An 18,272-nucleotide genomic window follows, 5' to 3' on the forward strand; every position below is an offset into this window, starting at 1 on the left:
GATAGCAAAGCTGGCTGACGAGCAACCCCAGGGACCCCACTGTTTCTGTCCCCTCAGTGCTGGGTTACAAGTGCTTGCTCTTATGACTTGAGGGTTTTTTTTACAAGTGTTGTGAGGATCTGACCTCAAATCTGAGGATTCAAGCACATCACCAGCTAAGCTGTCTTCCCGCCTTCTACCCTCCTGTAAAGCAGCCTTTAGAATGCCCATAATTCTTGACTCTATGTGCTCATAATGACATGGACACATCTTCAAACTGAGAATGGTGGTTTGAATAAGAATGGCCCTCATAGGCTCAGAGGCAGTGGCACTCTTAGGAGGCGTGGCCTTGTGGGAGGGGGCGTGGCCTTGTGGGAGGAGGCGTGGCCTTGTGAGAGGAGGCGTGGCCTTGTGGGAGGAGGCGTGGCCTTGTGGGAGGAAGTGTGTCACTTTGAAGTTTCAAATGCTCAAGCCAGGGCCAGTGTCTGTTTGTCTTCCTGCTGCTTGCTGATCCATATGTAGAACTCTCGGCTCCTCCTCCAGCACATCTGCCTGCCTGCCACCATGCTCCCATCATGATGAAAATGGACTAAACCCCTCAATTGTCAGCCAGCCCCAGTTAAATGGTCTTCTTTATGAGTTGCTGTGGTCATGGTGTCTCTTCACAGCAATAGAAACTCTCAGATAGTAAGTATGATGTATGATATGGCATATATGGTTATATGATACAGTTACAGTGAGTCCTATGTATAGGACTATCTTTCTGGAAGTATCAGAGTCAGGTCACACACACACACCCTTTTGTGACCCTTGAAGCACTATCAGTACTAGAGTATCAGTACTAGTCCACATTTTCATTTCTGTCCCCTGGCCATGGAGTGCCCGGAATTGGGGGCATTGTTAAAACTAGAATCCAGAGGCTGTGTTTTAAAGTTTTAGACCTTCCCTTCACCCTCAGAGAGATCCTTTCTGTTACAGGTGGAGGTTGAGGGTCGGAAGAGGTTTCAAATTGCTTTTTATAGTGAGGTTCCTGAATTTTCAATAGTCTGGGCAGCAAATGGCTCAGCCGTCCAGCCAACAAGACAGAGGAAGACAGTATCTATCTGTACCCTTGGTATTTGGCGACCGCGGCTTTAATCAGGAGGACTGCCTGGGGGACAAAACTAACCAGGATAGGGTGGACAAGCACTGTTGCTCAGAAGTCACACACACACACACACACACACACACACACACACACACACACACACACACACACACACACACACACACACGGCTCAGTGCTTGCTGCCTGCACTGGGGAGGGGAAAAGCGAGCCAGGCAGCCTCAGGCCAGAGTCTAGCGCCACCAAAACTGCACTTTCCGGTTTAGGAAGCCAGGTAGGGGGCGCGGGCAGTTAACAGCTCCCGCCAAGTGGGTGCGCGCGCTCTGCCGGCTCCGCTACCTGAGCCGGCAACCACGTCACCGCCACATCATCTGGCCTCTTCTATTTGCAGGGAACCAGGAAAGGGAGCGGCGGCGGCGGCGGGAGGCGCGGGGCCGCGGGCGCCGAGAAGATGCTGCAGTCCCTGGCCGGCAGCTCGTGCGTGCGCCTGGTGGAGCGGCACCGCTCGGCCTGGTGCTTCGGCTTCCTGGTGCTGGGCTACTTGCTCTACCTGGTGTTCGGCGCCGTGGTCTTCTCGTCCGTGGAGCTGCCTTACGAGGACCTGCTGCGCCAGGAGCTGCGCAAGCTGAAGCGGCGCTTCCTGGAGGAGCACGAGTGTCTGTCGGAGCCGCAGCTGGAGCAGTTCCTGGGCCGCGTGCTGGAGGCCAGCAATTATGGAGTGTCGGTGCTCAGCAACGCCTCTGGCAATTGGAACTGGGACTTCACCTCGGCGCTCTTCTTCGCCAGCACGGTGCTCTCCACCACAGGTAGGGCCACTGCTGCCACCTTGCGCTGTCCCCGGCGACCCCAGGCCTCCCCTGGGCGCATCCTGCGGTGGCCCGCAGTGGCAGCCAGCGAGGTGACCTCGGAGCACTACGTGGGTGTTGCAGCTGTAACTCTTCGGGAGTAGTCTCTAACACCCTGGACCTAGCTGCTGCAGGGGCCTCATTCGCTGCTCCCCTACTTGCGGAGGACCCTGAGTTGATGGGGCGGGTGGGTCCCTGACATCCTGTCCTGGAAACTGAGCGGCAGGGCTAGGGTGACTGAGAGTGTTCAAGGAGTGTTCGTCCCCTTGCTGGCTCCATCCTAGAGACCCCAGGCTGAGGAATCTAGCAATGACACTTGGATGGGTCACCTTTGTGATGGGGACACCCACTTCCCTACTGTAGACCTATTTCAGCTTCTTTGGATCTGTTTTGGGGACAGTGGTGACATCACTGTGCTTTTTGCAGGTGACCTCTGAGCAGACAGGCCTATGGGGTTTCAGAGTAGGAGGATGTTGGGAGTGGGGAAGGGGCTTTGACGTGACCTGGACCCCACACTGTGGGGCTTCCTGACTCAGCAATCATTTCAACTTCAGGTGTGTTCGGCTCCTCACTTACTTTGAGGCTCCACTTTCTGCAGGAGGCTTAGAAATCCAGCTGAACGTACATGCCCCGGGGAGCACCAGTTAGACTAGAGGAAGAAAGGCCAGGTTTTGTCAGTGGAGGCTAGCCATGCGTGCCGGCTACCGAGGACATGAATAGGTGCATGGACTGCTAGAGGGACTGTTGAAGGGCCTCGGTACTGTCCCTTCTTAGGCATGAGATCCAATCTTTGAAATGGTCCCTTTTGGCAGGCACAAGGTCACACAGTGCCCAGGGACACTCTGGAATCTGGGCCTTGAGAGTTCTTGCCAGGAACAGCGTGTTATGCCCCTGCCCCACCTTTCCAAGTGAGTCAACATCACCTGGGCTACTCCAGCCCTTCTTCACCCTCCACTGCCTCTCCGGCTGGCCCTTCGCAACCTCCTGTGGGCTGTGGCCAGTAAATTATTTTATTAATGACCCAATAATGAGTAAACACACACTTTCCAGCCAGATCAGGTAAATTTATTGTTCAGAAATCTAGGATGAGTTACTGCACTCGCTACAAACCCAGGGAGAGTGCTTGACTGCATTGTGGTATTTTAAAACTGTGTTAAACGGATGCCCAAACAAGACAAACCTGTTGGCTCACTTTCCAAAGGAAAGTCTGCTCCTCCCCTGCTGCCCACAGTCCAAGTTTTATCTCAACATCACTCAGTTCCTCAGGTGAGTCAGTCAGGTCTTTTTGAATTCTGTTTGTGCCAGAGTATAAATCCCTCATTCTCCATAGACATGCATATTTACAGAAAGTTCACAACTGGTGCACAATGTTGGGTGAGCAGTTTGAAAATGAAGACTGCTTTTACGGGGCCTGGGAACAGGGCAAGGATAAGAAGTGTCATAAGGAAAAGAAAGTGTGCTTTTCCTGGGTGGGGTTTGCAGGTAGTGTAGAAGTTCTTGTATAATCGGGGTATCTTATGTACCCTGAATTATATGTCAAAAACTAGGTCAGACTCTTTCTTCTGGGAAGTAATTGTCTATTTAATGTGCAACACGGCCCCTATGCTTAGGAAGCATTATAACACCTGGACTAGTTGTGTGTGTGTGTGTGTGTGTGTGTGTGTGTGTGTGTGTGTGCTTGATTATTGGTATTCGGATTGCATTGTCATTCCTAAGAAAGAAAGTCTGAACTCTGGAGGTGGAACAAGGGTTCATTTAAGAAATGAGAGCAAGGGGCATTTAGGGATAAGCCAGACAAAAGGGGAGACTCTTGGTTTGTAAAACCAGCTGATCAGTGAGATCTCCTTATGAACACACTACTGTGAGGCAAAGTCCCTCCTCTCTCGGTTTTGAGCTGAAGCCATCAGAAGACACATTTGATAGCCCTTATGGTTTCCAAAATGGCTTTGTGGCAGAAATACAGACAGCGCTAAGATTAAAGCTGATAGGTTTCATTGCTAAGAAACTGTTTTCTGCAAGAGAAGCAGGAGCTCTGATGCACCAGAGTTACCCCTGTCTCAGGCAGGAATCAGTCACGTGCCTTTAACAGTAAACTCTTGTCTGGCATGGTAATGATAGGCTTCACAAAGCTGTCTTTCTGCTGGGCTTGTTGGTGTATATTTCTAGTCTTAGCACTAGGGAAACTGAGGCAGGTGGATTACTGAGATTTTGAGGCTAGTTTAGATTAGGTAGTGGGTGAGACCTTGTTTCTCACTTCCAAGTGAATCGGAACAATAGTAAAACCCATAAAGATGCCCTTGCTGGCTGCCATTTTTGCAGCATAGGCTAACAAGTGCTTTTATCGGAGTCTGCTCGCCCTCCCAGCACCAACTTTCATCGATGGAAGGAAATGGGTGACGTCTTCCTGGTCCATTTAGAATAAGTTTCAGGATAGCCTAATTCCTCACTGGTCTACGGCCATACTCTGAATGCGCCTCGTCTCGGAAGCTAATGAGGGTGGGGCCTGGTTAGTGCTTGGATGGAAGGCTTCAGTAATCACAGGGCACCACGTTATCCTTAAAAGATTGAACGCCTGGTAGAGGAAGCAAGATGGTTGCTTTCCCTCACTGCAAGGCTCTTGGCTGAGACACCAGACACGGAGAGGCATGCACACTTACTTTCTGTCCACTTAAGCGCCATGGCAGCAATGCATATGGATATTTCCACCTTCTGTGTATAGGGTGGGCTCTCCTGGAACGAGGGTCCCTTCAGAGCAGGCCTACTTGGGAGAAGACTGAAGAGAACAGAGCAATAGCCTCCCCACTCTGCTCTTTCTACAAATGTGATGGACCAGCCCCAGATGTGATCAACCTTGTTTCAACTGAGACTTCAGAACAACATCTGAAGCCCTGTGAGAACAGAGAAAAGGGTGAACCTGTGCCAGGCCTTTCCGAGGAAAGGGAGACACATAAGGGAAAGAGGCCACAGCACCCATGCATTCTAAACTGCAGCCCCAGGCACCTTCTATTCCACAGCCCCATGCACCTTCTATACCGCAGCCCCATGCACCTTCTATACAAGAAATAACATTTGGGTTCTCGGGAGTAAGGGGTAACTCTGCTAGTGTGTCTGTCACTGTCAGTCATGTCATCCATTCTTAGCTCCCTCTCTCCCACCTTCCCTCACTCTCTCCTGTTTGTCATTGTTTTGTTCTGCTGTACTGCTGGTTCTGAAACCCCAGGTGGGCATCACATTTGTTAGGGAAGCACTAAGCTGCATCCCTGGACCTTCTCACATTTTTTTTTTTGAGATGGAATCTCTCTAGGCTGCTCAGGCTCTCTCTGTAGCCCAGGCAGACAGGCATTGAACTTGAAATCAACTTGTCTTGACCTCTGGGGCAGCTGGGGTGGAAGTCCTGCACACCAGGCTTAGCTGCCATTCATTCCTAAGAGCAATGTATGCTGCTGGTGGACCATGGGCTTGCTTTCTCTTGCACCCCTGCAGACGTGGCCACAGCATGAGGACGGATGTCTGGTAAATGCAGTATTAGGATTCAGACAGCGTCTACGATGTCTCTACCTTTTGTTTCTTCAGCAATGTGTGGTCCACATGAGAGTCTGTTCTGCTATCTGCAGATGAGTGCCTTTGCCTGCTTGTGAAGAAAAGCTTTAAAACTCATCTAAAGCCAGGAAAGCCAGGTGCGGTGGTTCACATTTATATTCCCAGTATTAGAGAAGCTGAGGCAGAAGGATTGCTGAGAGTTCATAGCCAGCTTGGACTCCAGAGGAAGACTTTCTCTCTCTCTCTCTCTCTCTCTCTCTCTCTCTCTCTCTCTCTCTCTCTCTCTCTCTCTCTCTCTCACACACACACACACACACACACACACACACACAAATCAAAACAAAAGAAGTGTCCAAGAAGAAAGAATTATTTGGGGTGTGGTGACCTGGGCGTTGCATTAGTCAGGGGAGCAACCACCTGAGCACTGGTGGTTATTTTTTAAAGGGGTGGGATCAGGTAATAGAGGGGTGGTGCCTGATCCTTGTTTTAAAACTGTTGTTAGTAGGGGAAATGTATCATTACCCTCAGGCAGTGTTTATGAGAAGTCTGCGACAGACATGGACCATTAGCACCTGAATCATAGCTACACCCACAGTGTCAGGAGTCCTGAAGCAGGGTCTTCATCCTTTCAAACAATTAGGGAAAATAGCAGAAGTTAAGTTTTCCCAACACAATAAAAGTTGACGCCAATCTCCGTTCCATAGTGTGTAAGACGTCTATTGACCTCAGCCACACCTGTCACTTCTGTGTTCTTTATGGCTGTGGTCTGGAAGAGCTGAATGGTTGTTGTGGAAACCATAGGACCACACACCCTAAACCAGCTGTTCTCTAAGTCTTTACAGTGCAAGTTCCAGACTCCTGCTAGGAGTGTTCTGGAAGGAGCCCTGAGAGTGCCCCTTTGCTTTTGCTCCCTTGCCATGAGACAGCTGGAACCGGGCTCTGCATATCTCCTGGGGCTGTTAAACTAGCTGTCACCTCTAAGACACTGACCCCCAGCAAGCCTGCTTGGAAACCAGTAGTTATTGTAAGATGTCACAGAGTCTGTGACACAGCCCCATTCTTTCTGAAGGGCAACAAAACCGTGCTTCACACTGAAGCAAAATGAGCGCAAACCATTGTAGCACTTCAGAAGTAGAGGATCAGGAGTGCAGGGCTAGCCTCAGCTACATCAGATCTTGTCTCAAAAAAATCAGACCAAAATCAAAGGACAGTATATATTTGATCTAGAACAAGAAAGAAAGCAAAAAAAAAAAAAAAAAAATCAACAAGGAAGTCTCTATCAGCCATCGTGGGGCTGTAATCCCTTGAGGCAGAGTATAAGCTTTGGCTCTTCTGGAGAACCTGTTGGTTTTTGTTTCTCTTTTTTAGATTTATTTTAAATGATGTGTATGTTTATGTATAACTGTGCACACATGAATGCAGGTGTCATCCGAGGCCAGAAGAGGCTGTGTGATTGTCTGGAGCAGGAGTTCTAGGTGGTTGTGTGACCCCTCTGCTTGACATGGGTGCTGGGGAGTGAACTTGGGTCCTCTGCAAGAACAGCCGAGTCATCTTGCCAGCCCGGGTCTCCGTTTTCATCCATTGGATTGTGTGGTTTTGTGAGCCCACGGGGACCAAAGTGGGGAGGTGCAGCTGCAGGAGATGGCAGGAGATGGGCAGTGGAAAGACAGACAGATCACAACCCACAAAACTGAAGCGAAATTCTAAAGAGTGCGCCGGGCTGTGGACACACATCACTCTCCTAGCACCGTCTCACAGTACAGAGGTAGGGACTGAAAACCAACCGGCTGATGAGGAGCTCAGTCTCTCTTAGCCGATGGCTGCTCAAGGTTGTTGCAGGCCTCACTGTGTCTCCACAAGCTCCTGTGCGCAAGTCCTAACCTGGGAACCTCCAGCAGGGCCTGGGTGGAGAGAGAGAGAGGGCTGGAAAGAGTGATAAGTGGAAAACGAGGATCCAGTCAGAAAGTGGCACCTGCCAGCCAGAGAAGCCTCAGACAAAGCTCAACCCGCTAGCACCTTGATGGTGGACTATCCAGCCTTTGGGGCTGTGATGGAGTAGAAAGTAAATTTCTGTTTTAGAGCATCAGTCTGTGTTCTTGTGCAATTGAAGCCCTAGCAAAGAAGCAGGGTCTTTTGTCTTTTTATTTTATTTTATTTTGAGAGAGAGAGAGAGAGAGAGAGAGAGAGAGAGAGAGAGAGAGAGAGAGAGAGGTGGGAGGGGTCAGACACAGGAAGAAACACCAGTTTCCAGGGTGTGGGAATCACACCTGTAATCCTGGCACCGTGGAAGGAAAGCAGAGAAAAGAAAACAGAAACATTTTTCCCCTAAATCTTCGCTCTTATAAGCCCTGTGCACTGTACTCAAACGGGACATCACTCTTGCAGAGCCAAATATAGATACGGATGCCCTTGCACCAAAAAACACACGTCATCACGCTCCTGCTTAAGAACAGTGTGCGATTGGGGGTGGGGGTCTGGCTGTGCAAGCTTGAGGACCTGAATTCAGGCCTCCAGCACTCAAATCAGCAGCCCACACCGTCACCCTCAGCTCTGCAGGAGGCAGAGCCAGGAAGGTCTCTGGTACTCGCTGTTTGTCAGCCCAGCCTCGGGTCCAGTAAGAGACCTGTCTCAGGATAGAGCAGGACACCCGACATCCTCCTCCCGCCTCTGTGCCCCATGGGCATGCACTTGCACAGAGGTGCACACACACACCCCCTCACACACATGAGTATATAAGAAATTCTGTGAGAGCTTCTAGCCAGCATTGGTAGAGGAGAAGAAATGTTTATGCTTAATTATGTAAACCCACCCCATTTGTACTACATAAGATCTTCAGTATCTCAATATCTCAGAGTTTTTTTACCCTTAATCTCAAAACTTGCTGTTCTCGTGCCTATTTATAGAACTTGGAACATACTGTTACAACCAAATGGCCGTGGATTTCAAGAAACTGCGCCTTTGCTTTTAATAACAGAACTTCGAGTTATGTTAGGAATAGAATCTTCCCCCGTGCTGCGCTGTTAACCCGGTGAGAACAATGAGGCCCTCAGGACACTCTGTGGAAAGGGAGAGTGTCTGCAACTTGGACTGCGGTGTTGGGGAGAGGGTCTGTAATCTGCAGGACACAGTTGACGCTCTCCAGGCCAGAGCTGGTAGAGTTACCCTCAGTCAGTTCTTTCGACCTATTCCAAAAGAAAGTATTTCAAGAGGCACCTCCTACCACAAGGCTGGCTTCACGACAGACACACAGTTGACCTCAGATGTTCCCCTTGGCATGGGTAGAGTGGCAGTCTGCTGGATTTTATTTTCAAGTGGCACCCGTAAATGGCCACTGCATCAGTGGCTTTTCCCATTGCTGCAGCAAAGTATCCGACCGAGGTGAGTTCAGGAAAGACAGGTTTCTTTTTTTGACTTGGTGTCCGAAGGCACACAGTCTTCTGGAAAGGTCTGACGGGCAGGAACATGAGACAGCTGGTCACACGGTGTCTGTAGTGAGGAAGTACCGAGAGAGACGGCTGCTGGTGCTTAACTGCTTTCTCACTGTGGTGCCCTCCACTGCCCCAGCCCACGGGATGCTGTTTGGACATTTGGGGTTTTTTTCCATCTCAGTTAACCAGTCTAACTCTCTCACAAGCATGCTCAGAGGTTTGTCTCCCAGGGCGTTTTAGATCCTATCAAGTTGACAATCAGAGTCAATTGTCACAACAATTAGTCAGACCCTTGCAGCGTGGAAGCAGGGTTTACACGGTCTGTGTCCAGCAGGAGGTGAAGGTGGCCTCCCTCAGTGAGCACACAGTATAGGAGTCCTCTGCTCTCCTGCACCTCTCCTCTGTCCTGGACTCAGCTAGGCTCTGACCTTCCCCGTTGATTCTAAGACCGTGTCCTTGCAGTTGGTGGCCACTTTGTCAGTAGGCTGTTGCTGGAATGTGACCCTGACTGGAGGTCTACAGAAGGGCCAGGGGAGAGGGGAGCTTCAGGGTGTATGTATATGCTCCTGAGAGGGCTGTGGGATTCTCTCAGGGTGGGGAATTGGGCTGGCAAGATTTCCCGCTATTTTCTAGTGTTACCACGCTGCTGTGCTTTAACTTGCAAAACTGACTCTCGCTACGTTGACGAGGTCAACTGGCTCTGGCTGGACACTAGCCATGCTTTGCAGTTTGCTTTGCTTTCATCTGCTGGACCCTGGGCAGTTTGTGCTTCCTAGTTACCTAGTCTACAGGGCTGCAAGCCCTCAGAATGCTCCTTTGATGGTTAGGATTGTCAGCACCACATCTGGAGTCACCTAGGAGACAAGTCTCTGGGTGTGTCTGTAATGGAGTTTCTAGACATGGTTAATTGAGATGGGAAGACACACCCTAAACATGGGTGGCACCATCCCGTGGGCTGGAATCCTAGACTGAATAAAAAGGAGAAGGTGAGCTGGGCCCCAGCTTGCATCCCTCTGCTTCCTGACCAGCGATGCACTATGACCAGCTGCCTCACACTCCTGTTGCCATGCCTTCCCGCCATGATGGTCTGCACCCACACATGGAGCCCAAATGGACCCTTTCTTCAGCTGCTTTAGCCACGTACTCTGCCGTAGCAATGAGAAGAGTGACCGACACAGCTCTGCAGATTCAGCCACATGTCAGCTGGAGAGAAAGACAAACTCACACAAGGCCTCTCAGACTGTCTCTGAATGCAGCCAATGGGTCACACCTGAGATGCGGATCAGTTGGTAGAGTGCTTGCCTAGCATGCACAAAGTCCTGGGTTCAGTCCTCAGCACTGCACAGACAGTGTGCTGGCATACGCCTGTAATTCCAGCACTCAGGAGGCAGAGGCAAGAGGAATTTGGTGAGTCTGGGGCCAGCCTGGGCTACATAAGACACTGTCTCAGAAAGAAGAAAAATGTGGGGTTATTCTGTGGAGACAAGGTTGGTGGCTCCAATTGTGATGTGTCTTTTGTATTGATGATTTCATGGCCTCTGTACATTCTTCTTGTTCTGTTGGAGTCTCTTGAAGTTTCTTGTGACTCTGGTTAGGTTTGTAGTGCAGCTGAAAGAGGTTATACATTTCTGAGCATGGCACACAGGATTCAAGTCCTCTTACTGGTGGGTTCTGAGCATGGCACACAGGGCTCAGGTCCTCTTTGAGGTGAGTTCTGAGCATGGCACACAGAACTCAGGTCCTCTTACCAGTGAGTTCTGAGCATGGCACACAGGACTCAAGTCCTCTTACTGGTGGGTTCTGGGCATGGCACACAGGACTCAGGTCCTCTTACCAGTGGGTTCTGCCAAGGTTTTTGTCCTTTCAGCCTAACCCTGCTTCATACCCTTCCCAGATGTTTAGCTGTCTACCTGCACTTGGTAGCATGGCCAAAACACCATTATAAGCAGGGCCAAGTGAGGCTCCAGAATCAGGAGAGAGACAGATTGCAGCACCATCCTTGCTTGCTCTGAGTGTGGTGGGGAGCCCTGGTGGATTTTCCCTAGCAAGTCTAAAAGGACAGAGGAGAATGATGGTAACACTGACTGGGATAAGACCTGGCATCCAGCCATAGACTATTGAACTTGGGGTCCTTGTAGGATGGGTTGCATAAAGTAGATTCAGCTATGATGGGGGTACAGTGAGGGTTACCCTTTGAAGTGTGGGAGACTGCCTGCCGTGGTTTCTAGTTACCTGGCATGGCTTTTGAGAAATGGATTTGACTTTCACCATTGAGGGGAAATAGACAAGGAGGAGGAGGAAGAGAGAGGGTTCAGATGGAGCGTGTGACTGACTCTCCAGGGTAAGTTGTCGCCATGACGGACAGCTTCTAAGTAGTTTTAAATACTTCAATTGCTGTGCTAATGAAGAGTATCTAAACTTTGCCTCTGTTTCTAATTTAATAGTGTATAAAGCTATGCAAGAAGCTGAAGAAATAGAACGTTGTGTTTTATAGTTTCAACAGGGGGTACTTAATGTTTGATAGCTCATAAAATGTATGTTATAAAATGTGACGTGCACACAGCTGAAAGAATGCTAACAAATAAATACATTCAGCACAATTTTTGGATAACATGAAAGGTACCATGGGGCCTATCTAGGTGGCTTGCTTTTAGGAGCCAAAATATAAACATTAAGGTTTTTTTTTCCCAACAGAGTCAACCATTTTAGAGGGTATCGTTTTCAAACAAACGTGATCACTGTCTTATGATTTTCAGTGGACAGGAAAAAAATCACCACCTTTCAGAAAAATGCCCCAGTGACAGTGAAGTCAACCAGGGCTTGCTTACTTGTACATTCTCTCTCTCTCTCTCTCTCTCTCTCTCTCTCTCTCTCTCTCTCTCTCTCTCTCTCTCTCTCTCTCTCCCACTCCCCTTTCTCCATTCTGTCTCTCCTCTCTCTTTTTTTATTTCCCTTATCTTCTCTCTTGTCTCTCTCTCCTTTCTCCTAATCATTTCTTTCTGCCTCTTTCTCTCCATCTATCTCATTTCTGTGTCTCTGCTCTCTCTCCCTCTCTCTTTCTCCTCCCTTCCTCTCTCTCCCCCCTCTCTCCCTCCCTCCCTCCCTCTCTCCTGTACCTCCTGTCTTTTGTTTTCCTCTTTCTCTCTCCCCATCTCTCCTTTCTCCTCCTCCCGCACCTTCTCTCTGCCGAGTCTCTCTCTTCCCCTCCACCCCTCCTTTCCATTTCCCCTGCCCTCTTCTCCTCTTGCACTACCCGGGGCTGAACCCAGGACCTCACATCACATACACTAGGCAAGCACTCTACCCCTGAGCCCCACTCACTCCCCCTTCCAGAGGCCATTGCATTTGCCCCTTCGAGGTTTGGAAGGACTGTCTTCTGAAAACTGCTGCTTCCACCCCTTAGGCTTGCTTTCTTGTTCCCTCCCCACTCTTCCTGGTGCAGCCTCAGCTTGGGAATAACAACAGGGAAGTGAAATGTCTTAAACCAAAATTAAAAGGTTCCAGCATTCTTGTAACCAAAATTCTTCAAGTGTTTGAATACCGGTTACCAAGGCACTCAATTATTTAAAGAACATGGCTAGGTGGATTAAGTTAATTAAAGACACAGGAGAGGCTGTTCCCAAGCTGCCTGCCTACATGTCACTGCTGAGTTGGCTCCTGGAGGCCCCGAGCTGAGTGAAGGGCCCCTTCGCCATCCACCCTCCACCCAGACTGGAAGGGACCAGTGAAGCAGCTAGCTCCACCAGATGGGCCTCCTGGTGGGCATGGGATGGCAGGGTCCCCTGTAGAAGGGAAGGGCGTGCTGTGTGGACCAGCCATCTGTCAGCCACACTGCTCCAGCTCACCTCCTGCCATGGCAAAGCAGTTGAATCTTAGCAGCCAAAACCACGAAGACAAAAAGAGACTGAAAAACTGGAAAGAGTAGGCCAAAAAAGCAAATGTCTAGCCATAGCGCACATGGAAGGTGACATGAGCCTGCCCTTGTCCTTCTGGAGGCAGAGGGGAGCTGAGGCAGGATGACCTGAGGATGCCTCCTCTCCCCGTCACTCAGAACAAGTCTGTGCACTGTTTGGACTTGTCCTCTGCTGTGCACAGGCTCTTAGCTGCCTTCCAGGATGGTGCAGTCTGTGACTGCAGTCTCTTCTGTCATCTGACCTGTCCCTTCTGAGTGTCACTGACAAAGACCAGAGTCATCCTTCACCATGGGAAGGGCACCGTGAAGTCACATCATCGTGAGTCAGTCTGGTCGATACTGCTAGAAAAGTCCAGCCTTATGTCACAAAGAGCGAAAGTCACGAACCGATTTTAGTTTATTATTATTACTTATTTAGTTTAATTTAGTATTTTTTGAAACAGGGTTTCAGATGTCCTAGGCTGGCCTTGAACCTGTAGCCAAGAGTGACCTTGGATTCTTGCTCCTCCTTCCTCTGCCTCCTGAGTGCCGGGGTCACAGGCACAAGCCACACACTCAGTTTGTGGGGTGCTGAGGATGGAACTCAGGGCTCCTCACACGCCAGGCAAGCACTCTGATGACTGAGCCACATCCCCAGCCCTTCATGCCATATTTTAAGGTAATCTTTGTTCTCAGACATAATGAAGGACCCTAGAGAGGCCAAATGCAGGGACAGGAGGTCTGAAGGCAACCAGCTGGGGACTGGGGTAAGGGTGGGTGCTGGGTCATCTTTAATCAGTGGTCTCTCCAGAGGTCACTGCGCCATCTAGATCACACAGGCCTATTTCCTGAGTTGAGTGTTTTCTATTGTGTTCACAGTTTAGGGGCAATCATGTAAGCTCAGAGAGCCCCCATGGCACTCTCCACAGTGGGAAAAGGATGCAGAAGCAGGATATATGAGGCTCCTGGCACCGTGGGTGGGACTCTGTAGGATTTGATGTGGATGGCAGTGGTCTGAGTACTGTCTTGAGGAGGGAATGGTGTTAGACCCACTGATGCGGGTGAGCTTGGGCTGGTGGTGCTGAAAAGGAAGGCAGATTTGTCAAGGACATCCGCTCAGTGCGCATGTCCAGAGGCAGGCATGAGGCTGTCCACAGGAAGTGAAAGTGCCAGCCTTGCCCAAGTTCAGATTTCAAAACGACCTGCAGCAACTGCAGCCAGCAGCACCCAGGTGCCCGAGAGTAAAGAAGGGCTGGTCCTTGAGTCACGGGCAGCAGGAGTCGTCACCGTTAGCTGACATGTGGCCTGGCCTACATGCTAGCCAAGGATAGAAAAGGCTAAATCAGGCCAACCTGGCTTCTGCAGTACTAAACAAGGGGCCTTGCTCTGAAGAGGCCGTGCTCAGAGGCCCCGGATGTGAGGGCAGAGAGGCAGGATGGAGGAGCCAAACTGTGGGCAGAGCTTCCATGAGAGAGTCCTGGGTGAATGCAAACAGAACATCATGACGTCACTGGATTTCTTAGGGTCACAGACTTGGCCCTGGCAGCTCCCCAATGAGCCAGACTTGGCCACCTGACCTCAGCAGGCCAATTAAAAAGACAAGGAGTAGTGAAAAGCATGCAAAAAGGGAGATTTAGTGACCAGTGACTCCCCAAGTCCATCTTTAGGGTCCTGACATGTAGTTTAGACTTCAATAGAGGGCCAGAGGATGCACCATGGAGCAGATCTGGTCAAGTGTTGTCTCCCCCATTGCTAATCCATCACTGTCTGGGTCCCAGTGTGCACCTCCAGGTGGTCTGACAGGCGGTCACAACTGTGCAAGATTTCTTCCTGGGAGACAAACGCCCCACCTGGCTTCAACCTTTTCCTCTTGTCAGCCTGAGATTCCTGGGAAAATTCCCGTCTCTCGGGGTCCATTGTTTTAACTGTCTGATAGGCAAAGGGAAGGACACAATGTATTTTTAGAATATCTTCCTTCCTGCCAGCATGGTTAGTTGTGCAGGCCCCAGGAAACCATAGGTGAGGGAGCTTGTCCTGGGCCACCCCTCTGAGGTCACTATTGATAGCACAAGGGCTGAATGCAGCCTTCGTGTTTGCTGAAGACAGGAGTTCACCTCCTTTGGGACTGTATGGTGCAGGGAATACAGAATAACGTACCACCTTGTTCTGAATTCTCTCACCCTGCCATGGCTATTCAAAACCTGTACTCTGGGTGTTCTGTGCAGGACTTGGTGGGAAGTTAGATCCACTACCCCAGATTCTCATGCATCCAACTCTGGGGTGATGGGGAAGCTCTCAAGGGTATAAACTAGTATATGTTCCAGGATGAGTCACAGATGATACTTGCACACAGTTGGTGTGGGTCCAATGGGTAGTCATCCAATTGCTATGCTCATAATTGTCCTAGTAAAACCTCGACACTATAGTGAGATCATAACAAAATCCAGTGACAATTCACCTCTTAGGTGAGCCCTGCTGTTCCCGTCTGTAAAGACATGGCACTCTTTATATGTGTCTGGGTTAAGTACATACTTGTTCTTGGGGGGTAGGGTGTTGTGTATCATCAGGATATTGATGTGTGTGTGTGCTTGTGTGTGTGTATGTGTGTGTATAGGCATGCATATATATGTACATGTGCTAGTGGAGATCAGAGGTTGATGTTGGCTGTCTTCTTCAATACTCCACACTTAGTTTTTTGAGACAGGGTCTCTCAGTGACACGGAGTTCAACATTTCAGCTAGATAAGCCCCGGGGTCCTGCTGTCTCCACCCCTCCCCTACACTGAGGAGATGTATGCCGCCACTCCTACATTGCTGCTGTTTTATGTGGGTTCTGGGGATCGAACTCAGGTCCTCATGCTTGTGTGGCAAGCCCTTTACCAACTGAGCCACCCTGAAGCAGAGTATTCTAAACACAATTCTAGGTATTTTCCTAGACTCAGAGATAGGGTGACTGACTGGCTTTTCTCTAGTGACTTGTTAGTTTCACTGTTTCTCAGGACACCCGATGTCACAAATGCAAGTCCAGCCCCACTTCCACAGAGGTGGTGTGGAATTCACACCGCCTTGTGCCGAACCCCCATCAGTGACCTTCACATTTGTGATCTGCCAGCTTCTTCAGAAGATGGGATTTTTAATGCCACACACAGGATCACACTTGCAAAGTCTCGTTTTCCTTCTTGTTCCTTTATTTGAAAGGCGTGAACTCAAGAAATGAGTATCTTATTGAACTAACATGTACAACAAGCACACATTTCCATAGTTCATGACCAGACTGGTCCACAGAAGTGTTTAAAATGCAAAGTGAGATTGAGCAGACCTGGTTGGCTTTGTGGGGCTGTGGGGGAGGGGTAGTACTTTTTGAGACAAGGTTTGGCTGTGTATCCCAAGCTGGCCTTGAACTGGTAACAAACTCTTCCTGAGTGCTGATATTCCAAGTGTGAGCCACCATCCGGCTGAGACTTTTGACTCTCTAGAGACCTGACATTGAACCTAAAATATCCCTCTGTTACTGCCAAGTTCAGACACACTCTGACCTCCAGTGTGTGACACTGGGATGTGGTCTGCTTGGTCAGATGACCTCTAAGCCATTGGAGAACCATAGAAACTTGACACAGCTCATGCTGCAAATCAGGTGGTGACCCTGGGACTGCCCACAGGCTCACTGGGACTGTGGTCAGTCCCACGCTCACCGATCAGTCAGAGGCGGCTAAACATTGCGCCCCCAGTCTGTGGCGATGATGCTCTCCTGGCCACACCAGTGCAGTGTTCATGAAAAGAAGACGGCCATGAGTTGCCTCAACCGTCTTAGCCTGTCTCGATCATCCTGTATTATAAGCATTAACTATGACAGGGACAGTGGTTAGCAGATGCTGTACTGTAGTCCTTTGTCACCATGCAAGTGGTATTGAGAAGGACAGAGTGTGACTGTGAGGGAGCTACTCACTGGGTGCCTCAAGTTTGCTTAGCCCATAGGAGAAAGGCTGAGAACTAAGGCTCCAAGGGTCAGGGCTTGGCTAGGTTCCACCCATGATGCCTCTCCTGAGTGACAGGTGCCAAGGCCAGCCAGCAGTGAAGACTCAAAGCCAGAGGGAATTGAGCATGCCTGTGCTCTGTACCAGAAGTGGCATGTGGAAGGTGAGGCTGTTCTTTATCAGGCTGAGGTTCTCATGGAAATATGATGGTGGGGAGGGGAGGGGCTTTAGAATCTGACGGGTTCCTCCTTCTCCTTTGCAGGACTCAAATGGTGGCTGGGAGAGATCAGGACTGCTCAGTGGGCAATGTACCTCAATGTACCTGTTGTGCAGGCATGAAGGCCTGAGTGTGGATCCCCACAGCCACATAAGAGTTGGGTATGGTGGTGTGTAGTTCCAGATCTGTGGAGGAGGAGACAGGAGGACCCTTGAGGCTTGCAGGCAAACCAGTCTCCTCAGTCTGTGAGCTCCCATTTCAGTGAGACCCTGACTCAAAACGTAAGGTGAAGGGGACTCACAATCACCCATAGATCCAGGTGGTCTGAGTCTCTCTTCTGCACACCAGCCCTCCAGCAGCATTGGGTGGTGGGAATCGAACCCTGGTCCTCTGGAAAAGCAGCCATTTCTCGACAGCTGAGCCATTTCTCCAGTTCCGTGCCCCAGCTCTTAACCATCATTTCACTAAAGACACTATCCAGGAGAACGTTTCCCTTCCTAAAAGGGCTGTGGACTCTTCCTTGGTCTCCAGTCTGCCTGTAGCTCTGTCTTGGTTGCTCCTGGGCCTTCCGAGGTGCTCAGCTTACCTCGGTAGTTCCGTCTGTTGTTGGCTCAGTGTAGGACAGCAGCCACTGTGGTCCTGAAGAACTTGGGTTCGGGGAAGGTGGTGTTCAGGCAACAGCAGCTCCTCCTGTGAGCCTCAGAAACCTAGTCCTGGGGCAGCAAGATGGGTCAGTGAGGGTACAGGCCCTGGCCACCCAGGCCTGACACACAAGCTCTTTCCCATGTCAAGCAGAAGGAGAAAGCTGACTATACAGAGTTATTTTATAGCCTATCTATGTGCACCTTGACACACATGTTCACTCACATACATCATGCTGGTGTATACACACACACACACACACACACACACACAATGAATGAATGAATGAATAAGTGAATAAATATTTTTAAAGAACCTGCTCCTGTATTAGATGGATTTAATGAGTGCCTCTTCCAACAGGAACGAAACAAGGTTTTTTTTTTTGTTTTTTTTTTTTTTGTGTGTGTGTGTGTGTGTGTGTGTGTGTGTGTGTGTATTCCATGTGTTCTTTATGTTTATATTTATTTATGTGCATGTGAGTGTATATGGACATATGGATATGCAGGTGAACATGCCTGAGCTCGAGTGCAGAGCCCAGGGAGGACATCAGTGTCATCTTCCATCACTCTCCACCTAGTCCTCTGAGGCAGGGTCTCTTCCTGAACCTGGAGCTTGTGTCTAGGCTAGAGCAAAAGCCAGCAAGCCCAGATG

At 49.9% G+C, this 18,272-nt stretch overlaps 1 protein-coding gene across 2 annotated transcripts in view; it reads left to right on the forward strand.

Annotated features, from left to right (window-relative positions):
* Positions 1-374: 374 nt before the first annotated feature.
* Positions 375-18,272, forward strand: part of Kcnk1 (potassium two pore domain channel subfamily K member 1) — a 36,544-nt gene continuing 18,646 nt past the window's right edge. The window contains exons 1-2 of one of the 2 annotated variants that reach the window (XM_076572341.1): positions 375-666; positions 1,476-1,890. In XM_076572341.1, the coding sequence (XP_076428456.1) occupies positions 631-666; positions 1,476-1,890 (451 nt within the window). In that variant the 5' untranslated portion in view covers positions 375-630. Of the gene's footprint in view, positions 667-1,212; positions 1,359-1,475; positions 1,891-18,272 lie in introns of those variants that run through there. The other variant, XM_016001053.3, reaches the window with a different exon arrangement.

The sequence above is a fragment of the Peromyscus maniculatus genome, chromosome 5, assembly GCF_049852395.1.
Source record: "Peromyscus maniculatus bairdii isolate BWxNUB_F1_BW_parent chromosome 5, HU_Pman_BW_mat_3.1, whole genome shotgun sequence".
Classification (NCBI taxonomy): domain Eukaryota; kingdom Metazoa; phylum Chordata; class Mammalia; order Rodentia; family Cricetidae; genus Peromyscus; species Peromyscus maniculatus.